The sequence below is a fragment of the Myotis daubentonii genome, chromosome 13, assembly GCF_963259705.1.
Source record: "Myotis daubentonii chromosome 13, mMyoDau2.1, whole genome shotgun sequence".
Classification (NCBI taxonomy): Eukaryota; Metazoa; Chordata; class Mammalia; order Chiroptera; family Vespertilionidae; genus Myotis; species Myotis daubentonii.
Window position 1 is genome coordinate 48,936,388 of NC_081852.1, and position 26,973 is coordinate 48,963,360.

The 26,973-nt window shown below is 43.6% G+C and overlaps 1 protein-coding gene across 1 annotated transcript in view; it reads left to right on the top strand.

Annotated features, from left to right (window-relative positions):
- The window catches only part of SORCS3 (sortilin related VPS10 domain containing receptor 3), a 521,399-nt gene that overhangs the window by 148,048 nt on the left and 346,378 nt on the right, over positions 1 to 26,973 (top strand). Inside the window, exon 2 of the mRNA XM_059661336.1 lies at positions 16,152 to 16,219. Within this exon, the coding sequence (XP_059517319.1) occupies positions 16,152 to 16,219 (68 nt within the window). The remainder of the gene's footprint in view (positions 1 to 16,151; positions 16,220 to 26,973) is intronic.

Here is a 26,973-nt window from a genome sequence, read left to right on the forward strand (position 1 = left end):
TTTTGGTGAGAACTGAAAGAAGTCATTCAAATTGTTTCTGTGTTCTGTGATTTGGATGAGTGAGCCAGAAAGTAGAACCCCAGATTGAAAAGCGAGTGACAGGACATGAGAATAGAGAACAAGGTAAGGGCCAGGTTGAAAAGGACTTTATACTTTGCCTTTCACTTTTGATTTTACTCTACAGGCAATAGGGAGTCATTGAGGATTTTAAGGAACCATGTGAGCATATTTGGAGATGAGGAAGACAACCTGGCACCTTGTAGAACAGAGCTTGTGTGACTAGATGCAGGAAGACCAATTAGGAGACAGATGCAATAAGGCCCATGAGAGAGGATGAGAATTTGAACTTGGGAAGGAACAGCCCAAGGGATGCACAGAAGGACGAGGTATGAAAATCATGCCTTAACTGGTTTGGCTCAGTGGATAGAGCATCGGCCTTTGGACTGAAGGGTCCCAGTTTCGATTCCGGTCAAGGGCATAAACCTTGGTTGTGGGCACATCCCCAGTAGGGAGTGTGCAGGAAGCAGCTGAATTAATGTTTCTAACTCTCTATTCCCCTCCCTTCCTCTCTGAAAATCAGGGGCAGAATAACAGGGGATGGGGTTGCATATGGTATGAGGAGGATTCCTGGATATTTAGCTTAGACACTACATGGGCAGTTGGGTCCTCTTTGAGATGCAGCATTTTAAAAAAGGGAGGGTGGAGGTGTGAGGGGTGATGATCACTCTTTTGGGCATGTCGGATATAGCATACCTGTGGGAAGATGTCTGCTAGGTTCTTAATCTGTTCTTTCCAGTTTATATTCTATCTATGGAGATTAAGTCTACATCAATTATTAGAAAAAAATTCCACATGCATAATGACTTTAAATCTTAAATGTTGCATGTGTTTGATGAATGGTGTTTCAGGTGTATTTTCAGCATAAAATACCACCCCAAAACTAGTGGTGCAAAAGAAAAACACTCTAATATGTTCATGGATTCTGTAGGCCAAGGATTTTGACTGGGCGCCATTATACAATGTGTGGGTGGGATCAGGGGACATAAGATCTGCTATTGAATGTGTGAGTGGACACCTACAAGGAAGCCATTTGTCTTGACATTGCTGTATCCCATGATGTTCCCCTGAGATGTGGCAGCAGCAGGGATTGTCAAAATGCAAAGTCATTTCTCTAGGTTTTCCCCATTGCTTTCTGTTCTATCCTGGAGTGAAAGGAGCCACCACACTATGGAGTCATAAGAGTCAAACGTCCTTCAGTTAGTGCAGTAAGTACCCTTGTTAGCACAGAAATCACATTAAGTAAGGCATTTGCCTACTTACCTGTTTTCCTCCTGTTAGATTGAAAGTCTCTGGAGAGAAGATCTATGTTTAACTCATTCTAGCTTCTGGAGCAGAATCAGGTACACAGTAGATGCTCAGTACAAGATTATTTGACTACAATAACCTTGAATTAAGGTTAAATGGAAGCAGTGCTGTACACTTGGGTTTTTTTATGCCACCTCAGTCTAGAGTGAGGTATAAACTTGTTTCTGATCATTTAAAAAAATTCCTTCTCTTTGTCTCAGAACTTGAACAGCTCCTCTGTACCCCTCATTCCTCCAGGACAGGAATCTGATCTGTCCCCAGTTTCTGTTTCTGCCTCTGACAGTCCCTGTCTCAAAATGGAGGCTTTAATTACGATGCACACCTTGTCGACTTCACATTGTGGAGGGAGGTGGTTTAGACCAGGGTTGACACACAGGCAGGACTGCCAGCTCCCTGTCCCCTTTTCCTTGGCAGGTCTCTCTGGCCTGGTCTCCTTTGCTATAGCCAAGATATCTGAGGGACTGATTTTTTTTACAGAGACATTTCGCAGAAGATACATTTTTCAGGACCGTGGCCATGGATTCTTAGCAAAAGGAAGGACAAGGAGATATGATCAAATGTGTGCTGGCGAATCAATACAAATAAATTATGTGTTCTTTGTTATTATGTCTTAGGTTACACGGGAGAGGGCTCTTAAATCATCCACCATCAGCCACGAGAGTTTCTGCTCCTTTCCAAGGAGTTATATGGAGACAAAAGCCAGGCTTGTGTTATTTTAGGCAATCCAGATAACTTTCCGCTGGAAATATTGATGTGGCTGCGAGAGGAATGCTGCCCACTGCAAAAGACTGTAGGGGAGCAATTCTTCTCTGGGTCTGGCACAGCCCTGATTACACCCTAAATATTTTCCACCTCTAATGTCTGGGATTTATGAGCACGCTTTTGCTCAAATGGATGGTCCTTTTCCTGTGATATATGGTACAGACCTCTGGAGTTCTGATCAAGAGCTTGAACAGATTAAAATCTATAACCCCTCCCCACTTCCTGCCACAGAGATGGGGCAGCCCTTCATCTGTCATGTCTTGGGATGTGGCTGTCATGGCCCAATTCTCTGCCATTCTGGCAAGACCTAGAACAAAGCCAGTTAAGGAAAACATGGGAATCTGGGCAATTCACAGGTGAGCTCCAGGCAAGCGGTTTGTGAAAGGAGCCCAAGAGGTGACCAGACCTGTGAGTGAGGACAAGAAATGTTCATCTAGGGAAGGAGATTCTCAGAGGCTGAGGCAGTCGGGCTGGTAGTGACAAACACGTCCACTAGTCCTCTAGGCAGATGGGCAAGAGCAAGATGGGGCAGAGAGGCAGCTTTGGCCTTGAGCACATGTCCAAGAAAAGGAGGATGTACAGATTCAGAGAAATTGGAAACTCATCCAACCAACCTGGGGCATGCAATGAAGGTTAGGACGTGGGAACATAAGATGGTCCTCTTGTGTTTAGAGCTGATTTCAAGCCCAGGCCTGGGAAATACAATGAAGCACACTAACTTCCTGAAAATCTTCGATATATTTTTGACCCCATTCTTTTCTATGATGCCCCATTTGTGATTTTTAGTACCAACTTTCAGTTTTTTCCTTCTTTCCTTTCCCACTGCCATAGCCTCAATTCAGGCCTCTTATTTCTTATGTTTGCAATATCCTTCTCTTAAGGCTCCCTGCTCTTCATCTTCACTGATCCACCCTTCATACTCCAGATAGTTTTGTTTCCAAAATGCAGGTGCCAATGGATCATTCACCTGCTGAAGCACATTAGACACCTCCCTACTATTTACTGAGTACAGTTAAAACTCTTTCACCTGGTTGAGATAGGCAGAGTAGTGGCCTCACAAAGATGCCTAAGCCCCAATTCCTGGAACCGGTGACTAGGTTACATGGCAAAGGGGAATTAAGATAGTAGATGGCTGAGTTTAAGATAAAGTGATTATCTGGGTGGACCTAATGTAATCAGAAGGATCCTTAAATAGGGAGGAGGGAGGCAGAAGTCTGAGTCAGAGTGATGTCATGTGAGGTAGACTCAAGCAGCCACTAGCTTTGAAGATGGAAGGTGGCCCTGGCCCACAGAATGTGTACAGCCTCTAGAATCTGGACGAGGCAAGGAGACAGATACTCCCCTAGAGCCTCCAGAAGGGAGGTAGGGATAAAGCCCTGTGGCACCTTGACCTTAGCCAATGACACTCATTTGGGCTTGTGGTCTTCAAGACTGTAAGATAATACATTTGTGTCATGCTAAGCCACCACATTTGTAGTAACTTACTACAGCGACAATAGGAAGTTTGCACAGCTGCTATTTAAAACCATCATTATCTGACCCTAGTCTAGGTCTCTTTCTCCTTCTCCATGCATCTGAAGCTCTAGACTCAACAAACCAGGCCCTGGTCCTGGCACATGATAGACAATTTCAGCCTAGTTGTGTTTTCTCATGTTGCCTCCTTAGCCTGAAAAGCCCTTTGCCTTCTTCACCTACTAAAATTAGCCAGATCAAATATTGCCTCTTGTAAAAATTTTTATGGAGGATAATCCTATCCTTTACCCCAGTTTAGAAATCACTCATTTGCATTAGCTGTCAACCTTGTTGGGGTTACTGTGTGACTCACATGAGACAATAGGTGGAATGTCTCCAGCCAATCTGGTGTCAGACCAATCCTTACTTCCACTGAATGTAGTTGTAGAGACGTATAATTTTCTTCTTGCACTGAAAATGCCTTAGGTCAGGAACTTTGTGTCTCTCATTCCTCCATCTTCTACAGTATTTAGCCCACGAGAGAGACTTTGTACTAATTTGTAGGGTTGAATAAGAGACAGGTTGTGATAAATGCTATGGATTGGATGATAGGTTATTTGCTTCATACTTGTGTACAGGGATCTGGGATGTGCTGGGCATTGTCCCAGGTATGAAGATATCCTAACAAATAAGACAGATGTGTTTACCATGAGATATCTTACAATGTAGTCATGTCTCTGCTCTTGATTTCACTTGAAGCACTCCAGCTGGTAGCTACTTCCAATCTGGGGAATTGCTGATGCCCAGAAAATCCACTGGGGTCAGAAGCTAAAATGGCTTAGCTGAGAGCTCTTTCAGCTCTTGAGACAGAAGTGGCAATGATGCCCCTGACAGGAGTGGCAGAAGGAAGGGGAGTGTGCATGCCTGCAGGCAGGACCAGCAGAGACAGATCCTGAAATGGAAAAAGACAAGTGGGTAGGATCACACCAGGAAAAATGGGCTTGATGGATCTGTGATCTTTCCATTGCCAAGGCTGTCAATGCATGTCCACAGAAAGCAAACACCAGGGATTGCTCCGGGCTTTTATCCTCATATCAGTGAGAGGTTGCCTGGAGAGGTTGCTCTTTGTGTTGTGAACTTCAAGCTGTCAACACTAAAGAAGTGACATACTCCCTCTTGGAGACATGGCATTTTACTACTTGAGGGAAAATGACCTGATTTGCTCAGAGACTGGGGATAGAAGGGACCTAATATATACTGAGGGCTTACTACTGGCCTGGCAGAAGATCCCTCACAATAGTCCAATGAAGGGAAGGATATTGGCTTAATTTTCCAGATGAGGACACTGAGGCTCATAGGGTAAGTCCCTTGCTCAAGGTCACACCGAGAGTATGTGGAAGAGCCTGGATTCCACACGAAGTCGGTCTGGTTTAGAGCTTCTGCTCTATTTCCAAGGAGACAGATTGGTTATGTTTCCTCTGTGCTGATGATTACCTCTGGAAGCTTCACTTTAGTGGCTTTGGAGCCACCATTTCATCTTTCATCTGCTCACATCTGTTTCTGCCCTTCCGTGGCTTCCTGCACAGGGTGGTGATTGGATGGAAGGAGAGATGGACATGTAGGAAGGTACAAGCTCAGACTCTTTTTGGAGCTAATTAACCTTAGTTCTAGTTAGCTGACATCAGGGGATACAGATGTCATCATGTCAACATGGCAGGGAATTCTGTGGTCATTTGGCCCCACCCCTGTTACTGGGCTGTATGCTACCTAAGTCATTTCCATGAGAAGGCCATCTCTCTCATTTTCCAAGTCCTTTAGGGAAAGAAAGTGAATGGATTTTTAATTCATTTTTAATGGCTTGTTACAAAAAACTAGAACAAACCCCCCACTATTCAACAGACATTTTTCACAAGCTCCTTGTTTCAACCACACTACATTTTCATTGCCTTGATCTGTCACTTGCCTTATTCAGCTCCCAAATTCTGCAAAGCATTTCCTTAACGTTGGCCCCATTTTAAATAATGATGACTGCACTCATTAATTTCTCTATCTCTTATTCCTTCCTTGGCTCCACTAGAGATTATTTGTCAGTAGGTAACAGGATTGTTGTTTAAGGCTGGAAGAGAGGTGAAGAGGATAAATTCAGTAAATGGGTCATTCTGAAGGCCTTTACAGTCATCAGTAGCTAAGTCCAATGGTCCATTCTTAATCTTTCTTGTACATGAATTGACAGCATTTCATATAGCTGAGTACCTCTTCCTCCTTGAAACACTTCCTTTACGTGGTTTCCAGACACACACTCTCCTGGGTCTCTTCTAATTTCATAGACCATTCTGTATCACTGAAGTTCTCTGATTTAAGATATCTCTCAGAGAAGACACTAAAGGCAGGAGTTGATGACAAGAGCTCTGGAAAGGCTGGAGGAGTAAGAAAGACAAAGGCAAAGTAGAAACTATTACATCTTGCACTGGAGGAGAACAAAAAGGCCAAGGGTCACCAACGTGGTGTGGCTCAGTGGTTGAGCATCAAGGTCATGATTGGATTCCTGGTCAGGGCACATGCCTGGGTTGTAGGCTCGATCTCCAGTAGGGGGCATGCAGGAGGCAGCTGATCAATGATTGTCTCTCATTATGGATGTTTCTGTCTGTCTCTTTCTCTCACTTCCTCTCTCTGAAATCAATAAAAACATATTAAAAAAAAAAAAGAGGTCAAGGTCTCTGCCACCCAGATTCCCACTGTGTGTACTGAACTCAGTAAGCAGACATCTAAGAGCCCGCACTTCCTGTCATTGAGACCTCCAACAACTGCTGCTGCCGCCACCAACTCTGTTGCTGCCATGCAGTTGTCACCAGAAAACAGAAGTGTGGAGACAGTAGCTTTATCCTTTTCCACCATTCCCCACGAGTACCCTCCCCCTCCCATTGGCAGAATCAAATTAAAAGCCATATGACAGGAGAGTCTTAGGAATAGGGTCCTGGTTACCTACAATACATAGGCAGGAAAGTGGGCCAGGAGTAAATACACATAACAATCACCCCTTTAGCTCTTTGAGCATCCATTTCCATCCCCTATTCATAAGTAACCCCTTCTTTTGCTGTTGGTTCAGTGGTAGCATGAAAAGCTCAAAATAGCTGGGTATTAGTTTCAGCGTCCAGTTCAATAGAAAGGTGTTTTGTCTCCTGGTGACAATTTTCTCCTTAGGAACCAAGATTTCTCTTTCAACAGAGCCAAAGGATGCGGGGACATGAAGAAAATATCCTGTAATGGCTTATTGGGTGTAATAAGGAGAAGACCACTCCTACTTTTGTTCCTTTCCTCTCAGACCTTTATATTTTGATCAAATATAGGATAGGGCAAGAGTAGGTTTACAGTTGTGAGTATGCAAAACACAGAGTTTATTCTTATATTATCATTAATTATCGTATTATTGTCCATGTGAACAACTGTAAACCTACTTTTGCCCAACCCTGTATTAGTTACATCTACACCCTGGAGGGCAACACCACAACTTCAGAGTGTTGGCTCTCAGCTAGTCCTGCCATTGAGTCTTTGAAAGTCCATTCAACCACTGGCTCAGGCCGGTTGCTTTTGGGTGATGAAGCCTGTGGTTAGGCCAGTGAATTCCATGGACATGCCCGTGACTGCACTTCATTCGCTATGAAATGAGTTCCTTTGTTAGAAGTGATGCTGTGTGGGATACCACGACAGTGAATAAGGCCTTCTGAAATGGGAATATTGTGATTCTAGCATCATCACTGCAGGCAGGAAAGCAATCCCAATGGGAAGAAATTGCTCCCCCTATGTGATGGGAGGGGCACAATGTAATCAACCTGCCACCAGCTGCCCTAATGGGGTCTCAGCGCTGGTTTCTGATGTTGGCAGGTTGGGAACTCAGCAGTGATAATACCCGCATCAGCCTTGGTTAGGGAAGTCCATGTCAAGTCAAGGCAAAGCTCCATCTCTGCCACAGTGGCCTCTTCAGATCAATTACAGGGAAATCCGGGGAAAGAGGCTTACTGGCCTCCACAGAAGGCATCTTGTTCCTTCTGATCATTGAAAGTCTCTTCTGTAGTAAATACCGTTCAGTGAGCACCCCCTGTGCCAGTGTTGAGAGGTCTAAACACACACTGGTTTCCCTTCCTGGATTCTCTGATCTCTGAATGCTGGCATGCCCCAGCCTTCTGTCCTCACATCCGTATCCACACTTCACCTCTTGGTGATCTGTCCTAGTCTCATATCTTTAAATACCATCTAATCACGGACAAATCCCAAGTTGATATTTCTAGCCTAGACTTTCTTCCATGAACTCTAGACTCATTTATCCAGTTGACTATCTGACTTCTCTCTTTGACTTCTCATAGGGTTCTCAAACTTGAAGTCCAAAGCTAAGCTTCTAATCTTCATTCCACACCTCCTCCTCCTGTGGTCTTCACCTCATAAAGTGGTGGCTCTGTGCTTCCAGATGCTTAGTCCTGAACTATGAGGGTTATTCTTGACTATTCTCTTTCACTCACACCCCGTATACACTTTATCAGCAAATCTTCTTGTCTTTACCTTCAAAATATATTCACATCATGTCCTTTTTCTCTGTCCACTGCTGTTGCTCTGGTATAACCCACCCCATGTTTTACCCGGATGATTAAAACAGGATAGAGGGTCAGCCTGCGGACTGAAGGGTCCCAGGTTTGATTCCGGTTAAGGGCACATGCGGGGGTTGCAGGCTTGATCCTGCATGCAAGAGGCAGCCAATCAATGATTCTCATCACTGATGTTTCTATCTCTCTCTACCTCTCCTTTTCTCTCTGAAATCAATAACAAATATAAAACAAAACAAAAACAGGATCCTAATTCACTGTTGTCCCCTTACTGCCTTTCTCAACACAGCAATCAGGGTGATCCAATTAAAACTATGTCCTACTATTAAAATCCTCCAGCAACTTCCCATCTCAAGAGCCTGAGTCTTTACATGGTTCACAAGTTCAAACAAGATCTAAGCCTCCAATATGTCCCTGACCTCATCTCTCCCCTCTCAGCTCCAGCTCCAGCCTCCTTGCCCTTCCTTCCTTCCTTCCTTCCTTCCTTCCTTCCTTCCTTCCTTCCTTCCTTCCTTCCTTCCTTCCTTCCTTCCTTCTAAATGTATTTTTATTGATTTCAGAGAGGAAGGGAGAGGGAATCAATGATGAGAGGGAATCACTGATTGGCTGCCTCCTGCAGGCCCCCTATTAGGGATTGAGCCCATAACCTGGGCTTGCGCCCTTGACCAGAATCAAACCTGGGACTCTTCAGTCCACAGGCTGACACGCTATCCACTGAGCCAAACTGGCTAGGGCCCTTGCTATTTCTTGAACATGCCAGACACACTCCTGCCTCAGGATGTTTGCATTTACTGCTTCCTCTGCTTGTCACATATACTACCCAGATACACATGATTTAATCCCTCACCTCACTCAGGATTTTGTGAGGACCTCCTTCAGTTCCTTATTTACTGCTGTAGCTTGCATATCCCTGACCACCCCTGTACATTAGCACTTATTCTTCTCCCTCTGTTTATATCCCCACAATAGCACTTACCATCATCTGAATTCTGAGCTATTTACCTATTATCTCCCCTCCAGAATGTACATTTTATGAGGGGCAACAAGCTGGAAGACTTCCATACATTTTTGATTAGTGAGTAAACAAAAAAATCATGAGGACCTGAAATTGAATGATACAGTGGACAGCTACACGTTTCAGAAGACTCAGGGTTGATCTTGTTATGGGTGGAATAAGGGAGGAATTAGGGGATATACTGAGGTTTTATCTTGACCCAGAGTTGATGATATGCCCTTTAAAAAACCTGGGAAGGGACAACAGATTTGTGAAATTCTGTGCATGATATATGACAAAGCAGGTATCTCTTACACTATCTGCTTGTCCTCTCAACTGGATTGTAAGCTCACGGTGAGCAGGGAGCACCCTTTGTTATTCTGAATTTGGCACATACCCAGCACACTTCTGGATACCCAGTTGGTGCTGACAGTCTTGTACTGGGGATCATTTGGGTTGTGCACTACAAGCATTGGATTTCTGTTCCCTGAGGGAATACTCTGGAGAGGGGAGGACCCCGTAATTCAGACTCTATTGAGACTGAACAATACACTCTTGTAGGCAATCCCTGAGGAGTATGTCTTAGCATCCTTATGATTGTCAACTACTTCTGGTAAAGAAAGCCATGGTCCCTACTCCAATTGGCTGGACACAGAGAACTGTCAGGTAGGGACAGGAATAAGGTGGTAGGAGGTGAGGGGGAACTGGAGGGGGACATGCAAAGAACCCCATGGATTCAAAGGCACCAAGATTTCATGGAGGTTTAATGAACTAAAGTAGTTTTCCTTCAGAGTAAAATTTTATAGGCACTAAAGGTCCTCACTTCACTGTATGTGCTCATGGGTGAGAGCATTCATAGTGATTTATGAATTTGAAGATGCATTATCCTGTCAGAGGATGGAATCCCCCCAGGCCTCCTGTCTTCCCTCGGAAGCTGAGTACAGGAGCCAGTGAACACCCCTGTCTGATCTGCAGCCTCCTGTGTTGCCATGGGGTCTACTATTTATTTAAACATATTTTTATTGCTTTCAGAGAGGAAGGGAGAGGGAGAGAGAGAAACATCAATGATGGACATCATTGATGGGCTGCCTCCTGCAACCCAGCCTGCAACCCAGGCATGTGCCCTGACTGGGAATCGAACTGTGACCTCCTGGCTCATAGGTCAATGCTCAACCCCTGAACCACACCTACTGGCCATGAGTAGTACTTTTTAGACAGTGCTTCACAACTCTAGATTCTTTCCCTCTCATGAAACGAGGATTACAGGGAACCCTTGTGTCCTGAAGAATAATTATCATACTAATAACTCATATTTGCACAGTACAGCTCATAAAGCAGGTCAACTTCTTTTATTTGATTTGAATCAACAGCTCTGTGAGGTTGGCAGGGGAAGGTGTATCATTATCCAGATTAGGAAGTTGGAGTAGTTCTGACAATGTAGGCTGCTCAGGCTCGCACAGTAGATGTGGTAAGACGGAGTTTAGAGTGCAGCCCCCTCACAGCAAGTGCTCTCTTTCCTCCAGGCTGCCACACGGGCCCATCCAGAAGGCTCACAGATGGACCCGATGGGAAGTGATTAGAGACGCGGGGAGAATTAGAAGCATTCTTGGGTGGAATGCGGACTGAACCGTCTTTGCAGTTCTGAGTGTGGGTACCTCCTTTCACTTAGGAAAGAATGTAGAAAGCTCCTTTACCCCCAAATATCACTCATCCTAACCCTGCCAGGGACTTGGACCCCTTAGTTCAAATGTAGGGAATCCTGGAAGGCAGCAGGTTCAGGAACACTGCACATGTCATGAGGACAGGAACCATTTCTCCTTTGCTCCTTTATCACCAGAATCTTATGCTGTGCTGGGAGTAAGGCAGGAATAGATAAATGAAAGAGAGAGGGGGAAGTGAGATATAAAGACATTAGCTACTGGCACTGTCTGTCTAAAGATCAGGCAGTTAGCAGAAGGCTGGCCTGAGATCTGGGGGCAGCAGGAGATACTGGGTGTCTGGGGAGAAGACAGTTGGAGGTGGTGGTCAACCCAGACAGTACCAGCTGATTTTGTAAGAGGCCAGCCATGCCCTTTTCTGTTATCTTCTTATACTAGTTCCTTAATATATATTATTTATTATACATAATGTGTGCACTATATATACATAGCAAATCTCTTATTATAATATAGTCCCTCATTGTCACCACCCTCTTTATTCTTATATAACTTTTTATTAGTTGCTGGACCACATGTTGGGCTTTCTCCATCCATTCTGCATGATTCCATTGTTCTTTTTCCTTTCTTTCCCAGGGCAGAAAAGAATAAGGAAGGAAAAGAGGGAGGGAGGGAGGGAGAGAGAGAGAGAGAGAGAGAGAGAGAGAGAGAGAGAGAGAGAGAGAGAGAGAGAGAGAGAAAGAAAGGAGGGAGGTTGCTTCCATTTTTGTATATGGAAATTCTTACCTTGCTCCAAGTCCCAGATCATATACTCTCTCCTTCATGAAGACTTTGCTGATCACATTTTCTCAATTTAATTGCTTCCTCTTCTCAACTGTTATAACTCATTATCTGTACATCTCTCATACGTTTATCATCTCATCTCTTCTTTTATTGTCACATGTTTATAATTCACTCAGTGGACCTTGTATAGGACCTGCCATGTGTCAGGTGTTGTACTAGGTATTGGGGGTGCAGAGACCTGATTTCTAACCTAAAGAAGATCACAATCTAACAGACAAGGTAGACATATGAAGTCTCTTTAACCCATTGTGTTAAAGGCTATAAGATATGTGTGAACAGTGTTTGTTTTTCCAGAGAAGATGTCAAATGGTAATTTAAGGTTATGTGTATAAATATGTACATATGTTCATATATATTATCATAACTATATACTAGCTTTTCTAGCTATATTTATATATACACTCACATATATAGCTAGGGACTTTTCTACTACCCTGAACCTGTGTGTGTCTGTATGTACATGGCTTATATTAAGAGAGAGGGAAGTGCTATTTACTTATGAGTTATTCTAATTTATTTTCATTTATCTTGCTGTCTAAAATCTCTCCAGGATTGTAGCCAGTTAGGTAAAAAAGTTACTTATTTGACAGTTTATTTCACAAACCTGGGTCTCCTAACAATTTGTCTAGTTCTTTTCTTATTACACATCTCTGTTTTCTATTTTTTTCCTCCAAGAACCAAAAAATCAAAAATTATCTTCACCCCTGGGCTTTGAGTCCTGGCTCTCTCCCTGATTTCGAATTCACATAAGAGTGCTCCATAACTATTTGTGGAATCCATGAATGAGTGATAAACTCCTGGAGGGCAAGGGTATGTATTTCTTCTCCCTGTATTTCTGTTCATTGCCTTGTGCACAAAAAGCCCACATAAACATTTGCTGAATGGAGAAGCATTGCATTTAGAGTACAACAGGCGTGGTGGAGTCATACAGCCCTGGGTGAGAATGTTGGCTCTGTTTTCTTCTAGTTGGTACCATTGGGGCAATTTGCTTAGCTCTCAGGACTCCGTTTCTTCATCTGTAACATGGGGATATTATATAACATCTGCTCAGTCTCAAAAATTTGTGAGGATGGAGAAGCATCCAGCATAGTATTTAGCACATAGTAGGGGTTCAATTAATGCTTTCTCTCTGCTGCTTCTTTGAATTTGAGTGTTCACTCTCCTCTGGGAACCTCTATTGGACGAGAACCAAGTCAGGTTTTTTTATGGGCCCTCCACCCTTCCTCCACCACACCCAGCCACTGGTGATTCCCAAGGCACACTCCCATTTTCTCTTTCTATTCCGACTACCTTCCCAGCAGCCTGGGGCTTGTTAGGTGGGCTTACTGCTTGTGTTTTTAGCTTTCCTCCCTGGTAATTCCCTCCTGAGTGGCGAGAGAAGCCAGAGGTGGGCAAGCTTTCTTTTGTTTGCTTGACATAGAATGTCTAAAGCAGCGGTTCTCAACCTGTGGGTCTTGACCCCTTTGGGGGTCGAACAACCCTTTCACAGGGGTCGCCTAAGACCATTGGAAAACACATATATAATTACATACTGTTTTTGTGATTAATCACTATGCTTTAATTATGTTCAATTTGTAACAATGAAATTGGGGGTCACCACAACATGAAGAACTGTATTAAAGGATTGCAGCATTAGGAAGGTTGAACCAGTGTTCTAAAGGCTAAGGATTACATCATCTACTCTTCATAGCTTCATTATTATCCTTCTATGCTGGCTCCCAGGGAAAGGAAGCTTCTAGCCACCCCTTCTCAGTGTTGGGACCTTTCCTCTGGGCAGTGCTGCAGTGACTTTGCTGAGACATCCTCCTCATACATCCGTCTGCCCTCTTTGTTAGGCTAAACTCATTATAGAGGAAGGGGTGCTTTTCTAGATCAGGATCTCAGCAAGGTGGGAGGCTGGTTTCACTGAGGCACAGACTTGGGACAGGAATCAGGATGTGCTGGAGTATTTCTCAAAGAGTGGTCCTCCAGTTGCCACAGGAAGATTTCTGGACACTACGCAGACCCCTCAAGTCAAACTTGCCAGGAGTGGGGCCAGCGGATCCACATCACTGCTCCTCAGTGACCATTAGGCTCCACTGTACTCACGATGTGGGAATAGTGTCCTGGGCACTTGGTCAAGGTCACACATTATTGGGACTTCAACCTGAGTCACTTTCTCTCTCTGTGTCTCAGTTTCCTCATCTGTAAAATGAAGGTAGCAGACTAGATTCATATCATCTTTTTCTGAAGACTATGATTTACTGCCCAAACACCATTATCTTTCATTGACTCAAAAAGTGATTATTTATAGGAACCTTTGACATGCTGAGCCTGTCTGTTAGGGAGGCAGAAGTACAAACCACGAATCCTACTCTAAATTGTTAAAAGTCTATGAGACGGTAACTGATGGGATATGTAGGCCTGATGGGATATCTAGGCACTGAGCCATGCAGGCCGGGCCCACCTGTGCTTTTAAATACTGACTGAGTGACCGTGTAGAAAAAATAAGGAAAAATAAAAGGGAGAGATCTGGTGTGTGTGTGTGTGTGTGTGTGTGTGTGTGTGAGAGAGAGAGAGAGAGAGAGAGAGAGAGAGAGAGAGAGAGAGAGAGAGAGAGAGAGAGTGTGTGTATATTAATTCTACAAGACAGGACTTATCTGGCACATTGTTAAGCATCTGGTTGGGAACGGTGTGGATAAGTCCCTTGCCTTCAGTAGCCCCTGATTTTAACAAATGAGGAAACTCATTGTGAATGGGAGAGGCCGGGACCACGGAGTGACTGTGGAGAGCAGCTCTGTGCAAGGGATTCACAGTCCTTGCTGTTGCGCTCTGCTAATAGGACAGGTGGCTTAGCAGAGTCTACTGTTCTACAAAGAGCCGTGCCAATGATGTCTCTCTTGGCTTGGCTGTTTCTTGCCAACCCACCACTTCCCAGCACAGGACTCGGTCAGAGAGGAGACCTATGAGCCCTCTAGTAATGGCCCCACAGAAAAGTTGAATGTCCTAAACCAACTTTGGCATGGACTCTCTGTGACCTGTAATGGGTCACATCCTTGCCTCTAATTTTTTTCTCAGTTTACATAAAAGAAATGGAAATGGAGCTGACTGACCCCATGGGGTGCGGGATGAGAGTAAATATCAAAGTGAGTGTTTTGTTGTCGGTTAAATGCCATAAACATGTTCAATATAATGGCTGATTATTTTTCTTTAATCGTAAATGGATACCTAGAATGGGAAGGCCCCATCTTGGTAGCAGAAATTCATTATCTCAGAAAGTGTTTAATGGCTGCTGTGCAAATGAACTGGAGGAAGTTAAATTGTGGAATGGGCTGGAGCTGAGAAAAGTGAAATGAGTTGTGCATTAAATTTGGATAAACACAATTATGTGTAACTGGATTATGACGCGTGCAGGCAGACACAGTATATTAGGCACCTGCGTTTTGATTAAAATCGATTCAGGTGCAAGTGCTTAGCATTTTTGTAGGTACGGAGTTGTGCCTAAGCCACTGTCCAGGTTCATGAGGGGAAGGCAGGGAGATGTCTTATATCCAAGGCTCCAGCTAGGGAAGTTTAAAGGGCATAGGTCACAGTGATGGCGAACCTATGACACGCGTGTCAGAGGTGACACGCGAACTCATTTTTTTGGTTGATTTTTCTGTGTTAAATGGCACTTAACTATATAAAATAAATATCAAAAATATAAGTCTTTGTTTTACTATGGTTGCAAATATCAACAAATTTCTATATGTGACACGGCACCAGAGTTAAGTTAGGGTTTTTCAAAATGCTGACATGCCGAGCTCAAAAGGTTCACCATCACTGGCATAGGACCAGACTCACCAGCCAAGACCATTTCAGCACGGGCCTTGTGATTTCAACTGGAGTCAGGAAAGTGTCCTGGAGTCCAGTGGAGTCCAATGACCTGATTACTCCATGGTGGGGACAGATGCTGCATGGTAGGTGGCAGGTGGCATCAGGGCCTATTGGGGACTGGACCTGCCTGCCATAGAAATATTTATGGTCCTAGTGATGGAAACACAAAATCTCTTTGAACCCCTGTAGGCAGAATGGGGCCCAGTTCCTTCTACCTTTTTAGCCCAAGTCTGCAAGTCAGAGTCATCTCCAGATCAAAAGCAGCCCATCCTCTGATCCCCGGGGTGGCCATGCCAGTGAGCGGAGCCAGCCAGCTGTGCCTGACCTTGAAGAAGGACAGCTGTGGAGAAACAACTGTCAATTCCCAGTGAATTCCTGTTGGCATGTTTTTCTTTCAAGTGCAAAGCATCTTCAGGATTAAAATAAATGCTACCAGCTCCTGGGGATGCATTAAATGAACATGTTTCCCCTTGTTTGATCCTATAATAACCCGTCAACTAAAGGGATCGCTACTAAGCCTTCCTCTGGGTGATTTGAGACGCAGTGCATATTGTTATACAAACTAACATAAGCTTCCCTTTTCTTCCCCTTTTGTTCCTCTCCTCTGCCCTCCTCCTCACCCCCTCGCAGGTCATACTTATCCTGACGAAGCTTTATGACTTCAACCTGGGGAGTGTGACTGAGAGTTCACTTTGGAGGTAAGTGGCTTACAGGATCTTAAGGAGCCACTTGGCTGGGCTCACGTGAGAAATGCCAGCTGAGGGGCTGGGAAGCCTGTTTGGAAGGAGCATAAGGGAGGGGGTTCTCCCCCTGTAGCCCTCTTTAATGTCCCCGATGGCACCGATGGCGCGCACCTGTGAATTGCCTTAGCACTCTGCTTATTTCTTTCGGGGCCGGTCACATGTTCTCCTGGGTAGGGCTGTTGCTTCTGTGGTCTGCAGTGTCTCGCGCTTCCAGGTGAACACAGGTACAGTTGGAGAGATGGGGGAGCGTGCCTGACAAGGAGAGACCCTGGGGAAGGGATCTGTTGTAGGAGGGATGCTTGTCCTGGTGCGACTGTTGTCAGTCCTTGGCGTCTGTGAGGCGCTGTTGTTTTTGAGAAGCCTGCACTTACGAGAATACACCCATGTGGGAATCAGGGCTGTGCATGGACTTTCACGGTCCCTAGCCTTTGTGGGCTCCTTCCTCTAGACAATATTATTAAAAGATATATCTTATGAGTACATTGGTATGACAAATGCGTTAAAACATTTTTTCAGCCTAAAATTGCATTTTTTTTTTGTTTTGACCTTAAAAGGACGAAAGCATTTGTGCCCTAGACTCGGTGCCCATAGTGGGTGGTGGGTAAATCAGCCCTGATGGGATGCTGAGGCACCAGGACAGGAAGAAGGTGGATGTGGGTGGGGTAGCACAGGCAGGACTTGCACGCAGCCAGCCATGAACCTAGGAGTTTCTCTGGATCGGGGACACCTGCCCACTTTAGCCTTCCACAGACCTCCTCCCCGCATGCTCTGCTCACAGCCACACTGCCTGCCACACAGGACGACAGCAAGTTTCATCAGCCACCATGAATCCGCATTTCATGTCCATATTTATTCTATCCATGGGACTCCAGAGGCTGTGTATATGTCCCGTGTCCTTTGCCCTTTGTCAATACTAGGGAGGATGCTGTCACAAAAGGCCCTTCACTTGCCTGTGTCTTCATCCCAGAGCCCTGTCCCGAGGGTTTCCTGGGGTCTGCAGCTGAGGCGTCTGGTCCGTGAGTGTCTGCCCACCTTGCTGCTGCCTCAGGTGACTTGTTTGTTTGCAGAGGACTAGCCAGGGCCTCTCTCCCAGGGAAGGGGAGCAGTCACAACATCTATTAAATATTTAGGGGTTAATTGCTCCTATTGATTGAGGCCTGCCTCCATTTGCACAAAATGTCCACAATCTAATTTTGCTGCTCATTGAAAATTGGCAGAGGTATAAGTAACCAGGGGCTTGTAATATATGAAAGCATGTCTCTTTCCACTCATGCAGAACTCCCAGAGGATTAGAGGCTCAGACACCTTCCTAGCAGGTCCAATCGCAGTGACACTGTGCTGACCCCTGAAGCCTGACTCCCGTACTGTCTGCTTAGTGCAAATAACAAAGCAAGCCCCACGTGGTGGGACCTGTTAGGGATTTGAAAAGCTGGTGGATATTGTGGGCTTTCCCTGTGATTAAATGCTATATAAGAATGTACTTAAAAATGTTTTTTATTGATTTTTTTAGAGAAAGAGGAAGGGAGAGGAATAGAAACATTGATGAAAAAGAAACATCATCGATCAGCTGCCTCTCCCCTCCACCCCCATCAGGGATCGAGCCTGAAACCCTGGCATGTGCCCTGACCAGGAGTTGAACCAGTGGCCTCCTGGTTCACGGGTCGATGCTCAACCATTGAGCCACACTGGCTGGGCTAAGAATATGCGCTTTTTTTTTTTTTAAGTATTGATTGATTTTAGAGAGAGAGAGGAAGGGAGAGAGAGACATCTACTTGTTGTTCCCCTTATTTATGCATTCATTGGTTGATTCTTGTATGTTCCCTGACCAAGGATTGAACCTGCAACCTTGGTGTATCAGCACAATGCTCTAACCAACTGCACACCTGGCCCGGGCTACTGAGTTGTGTTTCAGAAGGTTCATGGGTCTGATAAAGCCCAGCTTAGGAACCTGCATAGGGCATGACTGAGGAAAGAAACTGCTCCTCAACTTTGTGGGAGTTTTACCAATTGCTGGGGCCTCTGCTAACTTAAATATATATTTATATTTCAGAGAGGAAGGGAGAGGGAGAGAGAGATAGAAACATCAGCTATGAGAGAGAATCATCCATTGGCTGCTTCCTGCATGCCCCATACTGGGGATCGAGCCTACAACCTGGGCATGTGCCCCGACTGGGAATCGAACCTCCTGGTTCCTAGGTCAGTGCTCAACCACTGAGCCACGCCAGCCGGGCCTCTTCTATTTTTTACTGTCTTCCCTGCTCAGCTCCTAAAGAGAGTGTCTCCCACTGTCTTTTCTATACGGAAGATGATGCATTTTAGTTAGAGCCTAGAGCACTATGATCTTCCTTAGTAGCACAGTGTGCAGAGGAAAGAAACTAAATAAAACATGCACCCATTCGGATGCATGATTTGGCCCAGCGTGCTTAACCAAGCTGAAATTGAATTTGGTGATTCTTCAATCTTCTGTCTAACAGAGAAGCCTGGAGCAGTAGCTGCCATGACAAGATGACACTCCCTGGCAGGTTACAGTGTGATATAATTATTTGCCTCATTGGATTAATAATTCAGAGATCATCTACCTCTAAATAGACAAGACTGTTTAAAAGCACTCGGCGATGTAGTGCCCTGTGACCCTCTTTCCGGAACTCCTTGGTGCTATTATATGAGATTCAAATTTTTTTCTCCACCAACAGAAGGATGGCTGCGTAGATTGGCCATTAGCACAACCGTCTGTTGGCATCTCTTAGTCAAATAACATTTTACATATAGGATTTCAAGCTTAGAGAATTTGTGAGGTTAGGGACTGACTTTTTAAAAAGAACAAGGCTTTTACCTTTAGCCCATAGTGTGTCAAGACTGGGGGCTGCCCATCAGTCAAGGATGATATTGGGCCCCAGCTCTATTGGATTTGAAGTAAGTCTGACTCGAGGAGGAGTGGTGAGTTATGGTCAGGAGGCTCAGCATCCATGTTTCCTTCTCAGCAAAGTATGTAAGTGAAGGCTCCTTACTTCACTTTGGGTTTGACGGCCGGGGACTGACGGCCTGGGTTCAAGTTCACGCTTTTCCACTTAGCCACAGAGTAACCTTGAATAAATTTCTTTACCTCTCTGTGCCTCCATTTTCTTATCTGTAACAATGAGGATAACACAAGCATCTACCTCATAGAATGGTTATGATATTTCAATGACACAAACTGTGATTAATCCTAGGAAAGTGCCTGGCATACAGTGCTATGCATGGGACATACTCAGGAGAATTAGTCATCATCATGTAATCCACCTGTAATTGATCAGCTTCTCTATGCTAGTTTCTTCTAGTTTGTTCCTTTGCAACAAACTTGAAGCTATCTTGTTCTGGCCTTTACAATAAAACATAAGGGTTGGTTTACCACTGGCCCCATTTTACAGATGAAAACATTGAGCGCTTCAGAGATTAAATGACTTGACTCATGTCATACAGCTAATCAGTGGGTGGAGGGGGGCAAGGCTGAGGTCATAAGTCTGAGAGTAGGGGCTCCCTGATCTTGGACTCTTTACATAGTATCACGTGTCCTCTTAAGTGGAAATTCTGGAGCTGGATATAGATAACCCTTTACTTCTCATCTCCTCCATTCCCACTGAAAATAGGCCAGTATTACCTGGTGTGCAGGCATCATGGACTCAAAGGCAGGGCTATGTTCGCCCTCATTTCTGTGAAAACAGCATGTGGCGTATGCTTTGGTACCATCTTCATGCTCCTCTGCACACACAGGTATACACCTCTGCCTCATTTGTTGACATTCACGGTCCTCGATTTGGGAGCAAGAATGTCACTTATCTCTGGAAGTAGGAACTATGATAAGGCCAATTATTCCACTGCCTGAGGTTTTTGAGTCTTTAGTTTTGAACATAAATCACAGTCGGGATTTGTGTTTCTGACTGGCAAATCGCTTCTGGGACTCAGTTCTATATGTCTTACCCACTGACACTTGGACTGATAAGCACATTACTCTTCCTCAAAATAAATTGTTTAAGGAACTAATTCCTGGAGAGCGATGAGCTAGCAAGCAATTGTACGGATTCCATCTGTCCATCCCAAGCGCTACTCTCTAGCAAAGGTCCCAGGGTAGGCAGTTTATGAGCGGGAGTTTTCCTGTGGATTTCCTATTGCATTAGGGATCCTCCTGGAGCTAAATGCATTTGCAGTTGTGGAGGCATAAGAGGAACAGGAATCCTTTGCAATAGATGGTCTACCTCTATTCCTATTTCACCTCTGTTCTTCTCTTTCCTTCTCTCCATTTCTTTCACTCCCAGCCTAGTAGCATGGAAGACATTTTTCTCTTTGATAAGCAACCAGGATTGGCCATTCCTCTGTATGCCTGGCCTCAGGGCCTGCAGAGCAAGGGGCTCTTGGTCAGGGTATGTATGGAGTGTAACACTTCGCAGGCACATCCTCCTAGACCAGTGGTTCTCAACCTGTGGGTCTCGACCCCTTTGGGGGGCCGAACGACCCTTTCACAGGGGTTGCCTAAGACCATCGGAAAACACATATAATTACATATTGTTTTTGTGATTAATCACTATGCTTTAATTATGTTCAATTTGTAACAATGAAATTGGGGGTCACCACAACATGAGGAACTGTATTAAAGGGTCGCGGCATTAGGAAGGTTGAGAACCACTGTCCTAGACACTTTCCCTGACCCTCCTCTGCTCGCTGCTAATAGCACATCCCTACAGTGTGTAGTGATTTGTTCCTAGCCTGGGAACTTCTCAAGAGCAGGGGACATGTGCCTTTCTGATTTCCAGATCTACAAAGCCTATCCCTTGGGCAACACTAAATAAAGGCTTGGACAACTGAGCGGACGTTCCAATAGCCCCAGACCAATCCCAGCTCAGCCCCGCCTTGCCTGTCGCTTTCTCTGTATTGAGTTGTCTCATCCTCCTGCCACTGGGGAGTCCTGTGACTTTTCATCTGCTTTGCAAGCTGTTGTCTGGATCATTTATTTCCTCCCCTAATTGTTCTGTCAGTGACCTTTCTGGGGATGCTGGTTTGTTTTTTTCTAAATAGGAATTGGAGACCTTTTGGATTTATTAATTTTTTGTTTGCCAAGAAAACCCTGATAATAATTGCTAAGACTTCCCAGAAGTTATTAGTTTACAAATTTTAATGACACTCATGATTTATTTATGTGCTTCCCTCCCTCTCCAGCTGCTCACCCCAATTCCTTGGTGGAATTCCTGCTGAATCTGAGTGAATTAATGGAAACAAAACAGCAGATTGGAATGACATTTTTTTTTGCTAGGCTGTTAATTAAAAGCTTTCCATCCTATTCGTTAGTCTCTTCATATGTGAGGTTCTGAAGGCCAGGCTGGTACAGGCTGTGAAATCCTCCCTCTAGAGTGGGGGCCTTCTATTTGCTTTCAGTGGTAATAAATCTGGCGCAGATTCCTGAATGGGTCAGTGAGCATTCAATTGAACAGATATTAATCGAGCATCCATATGTAAGCAGCCCTGCGCTCTCTGCTGGGGATGCAGAATAAGCATGTCCTGATTACTATCCTCAAGGTAGGTTTAGTTTGGCTGACAGATAAGATTAATGTGCATAGAAAACCACATTAGACATGTGCAAGAATACATATGCAGTGCATTCTGTGATGAGTGGCCCTACTGTGGAAATGCTTATATTATTATTATTATTATTATTATTATTAATTATTATTATTATTATCACCACACCTCATTCTACAAAGGATGCAAAGCAATTTTAGGAATGCATAGAGGACGGATCAATGTGCACACATTGCTTTGCTGTTTAATATAAAACCTCTTCTTTTCCAACTAGGATGGGAAACTCCTAAAAGGAAATGCTGTCTCGCATGTTAGTAGTTTCCACAGGTCTCAGAAACACCTGGTAACAGATGGAACAGAGTATGTGTAGTGGTTAAAGTAGTGGATTCCAGATTAAATAGTGTGGGTGTGAATTTCAGGTCTACTGCTTGCGAGCTGTCCCACTTTGAGCAAGGTTTTAGTTTGTCCAAGCCCCATGTACTTATCCATATAAGGAGATGACCATGAGACCTGTCTCATGGAAGCTTCTCAAGGATTCAGTGAGATGATGCATGGAATGCAAAATGCCTGCAATCTAGTTATTGCTTAATAATTAGCATTTGTCATAGGCCCATATCCTCCTAGCCCAGCAGCTTCCACCAGACTCTGGATCATAACAGTGCTGATACCTTTAGGAGGGTGGGTGAAGAACACATCTAGAATCTGAAGCACATAATGCCTGGAAATGATGCATTTCTATGGAGGGAACACTAGAGGCTTCTCCTTGAGACACTATCTGTGCTTGGCAAAAGGGAAATGTTAATATATCTCTTGGTTTTCCTACACCAAATGAAGGTAATGATGATTTTGGCTACAGGATGCTAAGCAAAATCTGATTTAAATTCTCTAATATACTGCTGAGTTAACTCCTTTGTTACTGGTGATTTTATTTTTAATGCAACCATTAGAGGATCTAAGACCATTGAAGAGTTTTGTTACCTCTCAAGTAATTAACATGGAAGGCAGGATGGGGTCATGCATGGTTCTGAAATTTGGCATATCCTACAAATTACTTGTGGAATGTGTTTAAAATCTAGATTTTTAAGGTTGGGTGTTAGGATGTATAATCTTAAAAGCTCCCTGGTGGATTCTTATCTTCAGGTGGGATTGGGAACCACAGAGCAGAGGAAGCTTGGGTTCTAAGCCCATCTCAATTACTAATGAATAGGCTTACTCCTGCCATTCTTCTGTTTCCTCATAAAACAAACAAAACAAACATTAGATGAAATGTTCTCTCAAGTCTCTTTCGACTCCAAATCCACAGACTCTACCAACTCGGGAACTCAAACAGGAAGCATGTGCATTAGGATTTATGGTGTCCAATGGATAACAGCTCCACTCCTGAGCACAGCCAGCCTCCCTAAAAATCAATGTCAACAACATGGACGATCTGGCAAGGTGCTGTTCACTGATGGATGGTGGTCCGTAGCAGGTGTTAGCCAGAATACCTATCCAAACTACTTAATTTAAATTTATGAAAGATAGGGAACATCACTCAATCTATGAAAGTCTTTGTTCTACAAAATAGAACGAGAAAGGAATTTGCCCCAAATATGGAGCTCTCAGACATCTTCCTTTGCTGGAGAAAAGAGAAATAGGATGCTGGAGAAGCAGATCTGGATTACAGATCTGATGCTTTCCTCTTTATTATGGGAAAGGGAGTTCTTTTATGACTTAGTCTTTTTCTTCCACTAGGGAGGCCCTAGACATGTATCTATTTTGATTTTTGCCCAGTGGATGAGAGAATATAACACTCTTGTGGGGATCATTTCTGTTGATTATTTTATGTTGTCTTCTCTTTCTGCCAAATGCAGTGCCATTTTATCACAATCATAAATTACCCCACCATGTAGAGAAGGGGTTTGAAATCCTGCCTACCCCTTTCCACAGCCTGAGCTCCCTCTCATTTGCACAGCAGTAGATTCATTAGCCTCCTAATGAAGTTAATAAGTCAATAAGGATTAGACAGTCCTTCTAAAATAACACTTATAAATGGATGCATTTTCCTACCCTCTAAGGGGTAAGCCTTAATTTATTTTCCTGCCAGACGTCCATGTGTGTAAAACTATGCTAGGTGAGCCTTTGGAGTATGGTTTGTAGCCAAGAAAAAAAAGGGAAATTTTTATTTCACACAGAACCTATCTATTTCCAAGTTTATAGGAGAGTAGAGTTTTACACACTCCATTCCTGCTTATATATATAACGACTATAAAGATTAGGCAGTCGAGCTTTCATAGTTACTTTCTCATCATTTGGTGGCCAATTACCTTATTGGACATAGACTGTAAATGCCTTTAGGAGGCTTCTGGCAGCTTCCCTGTGAAGACCACTGCCCTAGACATTATTGGTGGAGCAATAAACTGGTAAAAGGCCTCTTCTCTCTGTCACATGTCTGTGAGGCTCTTTGTAGGAGTCACTGAACTAAAAAAAGGAAGCATTTTATATCTTGCTCTTGCTTCTAAATGTTTTCTACCCAAGTTAAAGCTAAAGTCAAGTCTTGCCCTAGCTGGTTTGTTTCTGTGGGTAGAGTGTCGGCCTGTGGACTGAAGTGTCCCTGGTTTGATTCTTGTCAAGGGTACCTACTTTGGTTGCAGGCTCCAGCCCTGTTTGGGGAGTGTGCGGAAGGCAACCAATTGATGTATCTCTATCAAATAGATGTTTCTCTATCTCTGTCTCTGCCCTCCGTTCCACTCTCTCTAAAATATCAATGAAAAGATATCCTCAGGTGAGAATCAACAACAAAAAGCTAAAGTCAAGTCCTAAAATTCAATCCATAGTTTATATTTTACAAGCTCCCCCTTGCATTGATACTAATATCTCTTGTAGTCATTGTCCACATGAACACATGCCCACCTTATATTTCTGGGGGGAGTGTAAGTCTTGTATAATTGAATATTCCATTTTTACAGATGGATAAACTAAGGTTTTGAGTGGGTTGATGGTCAGTGATTTCAGATCTGGGACACAAATCTAGGTTTCCTGATTCTCAGCAACCCTATGCTCCTGCTGTTCCATTACTAATCCTTCTTTCCTGGCCTTTCTAGCTTGGCAACCATTCATAGTTCATGACATCTCTGTCTAAGGGGCTACTTTGGGGACTAGGAATAAGTTTCCTTGGATATCTGTCCACATGATTTTTAAAAATATACATATTTTTAAATTTCAGAGAGAAAGGGAGGAGAGTGAGATAGAAACATCAGTGATGAGAGAGAATCATTGATCGGCTGCCTTCTGCATGCCCCACACTGGGGATAGAGCCCACAACCCGGGCATGTGCCCTTGACTGGAATCAAACCTGGGACCCTTTAGTCCACAGGCTGACTGATGCTCTATCCTCTGAGCCAAACTAGCTAGGGCAGTCCACATGATTTTCAATCTGGTAGACCATGAAAATCTGCTAGGAAATATAAGAAAAGCCAGTTTCCTGGGCCTTATTCCAAATCTACTGAATCAATTTCTGAGGTCAAGATCTAGGAACTTAGAGCTTTAAAGAACTCCTCACTAGATTCCGATGTAAGCACTGATCTAGGAGACTTCATGGCCATCTCTGTTTCTGAAAGGTCCATGAAAACTAAGTTTGGGGAATCGTTCCCCCAGCACAGCATCTTTTCCTTTTATCCCATTTCCTTCTGGCTGGCTCAGAATGACACAAATTCATTCATGCAAAAATCCATAGTTGTACCCTTATCTTTATGAATGACAACCATAAAGGTTAATAATTGGAATGAGCTCTGGAACTTACTAATTAGTTCACATTCTGTCAGCATCAGGCTTGTTTAATTGGGCAATTAACATTGATTTTAGATACCGGTGACACAAGAGAGTGGTTTTAGGTGCTATTCTCCATGGTGCTGTGCTTGAGACAAACCCTATGAGAGTGTCATGGCCGCTGGGAATCTAGGCAATCAGAAAACATAACCAATGCAGAATGGTTTCCAGGTGACACTGGGAGGCTCTATAGTCATGATTTTTGATTACAACCAGCAAAAATCACACTAACAGGCAAGATACATGATTTGTTAGAAGGATACTGCAATGGCTTAACATTTGGAGAAAAAGATAATGACTAAACTCTAGGACTGACAAAATCTTAGGCCTCTCTAGGGACCATGGAGTGGGATGTCATGGCTCGTATGCCATTATATGCAACTACCTTCTCTATGATTTAAATTCCTGAGAGAGAACTGAAGGGACTATTTGAGTTAAGTAGTCAAAGCTTTAACTGTGTTCAGGGATGAGAAATTCCTGGCCTAGACTGGCTTCCTTGTTTGTTCATTCAGCAGAGGGAGACTGGGTCCACCAGAGAAACCTAGGAATGGGCTGGGAATTCCCGACCAGTAGCCTTCACAGATATCACGTCTTCTGATGTATTCTTATGTAAAGGTGACTTATACTTAACATATGGAACTTTTTAATGAACATCCTTTTACTTGTACTGTTGATTTAAAAGATTGTCATTTATTATGTGTCGGATGTGCTAGAAGGTTTACTCATAAACATATCACAACAACCTTGAAAGGACTTTATCCTACCTGCAGTGCTGACAGCCAGCAGATAATGGGGATTAAGTTTGATCTTTGGTATGTAAACTTTCAAGTCCATGCTTGTTGAACTTGGCCATGCTGCCTCCCCAGATAGTTTTAAATCCAGGGTTGGGTAGTAAGCACTTTCTCAATCTGTAGAAGGTCCTGATGATTATTTGATTCTTTTCTGTTTATCTTTTTATATCTATTATAGGTTTTCCTTTGTGATTACCATGAGGTTTGCATAGAAAATATTTATAACAGCCTATTTTAAACTAATAACAACTTAACTTCAATGTAAAGTCTCTACACTCTTACTCTTTGCCCCCATACTTTATGTCATTGATGTCAGAATTAATTCTAAATATATATTATTTATGTATTAACAATTTTTATGCTTATAATTATTTAAAAAGTTTTGTCTTTTAACTCTTATGCTCAGCTTAAAAATGATTTATATACCACCATTACAGCATTGCATTATTCTGTATTTGTCTATAGATTTACCTTTACCACGGAGATTTATACTTTCATACTTATGACATATTTATATTGAGGCTTTCAATACATGAACATTATACAAATATTCATTTATTT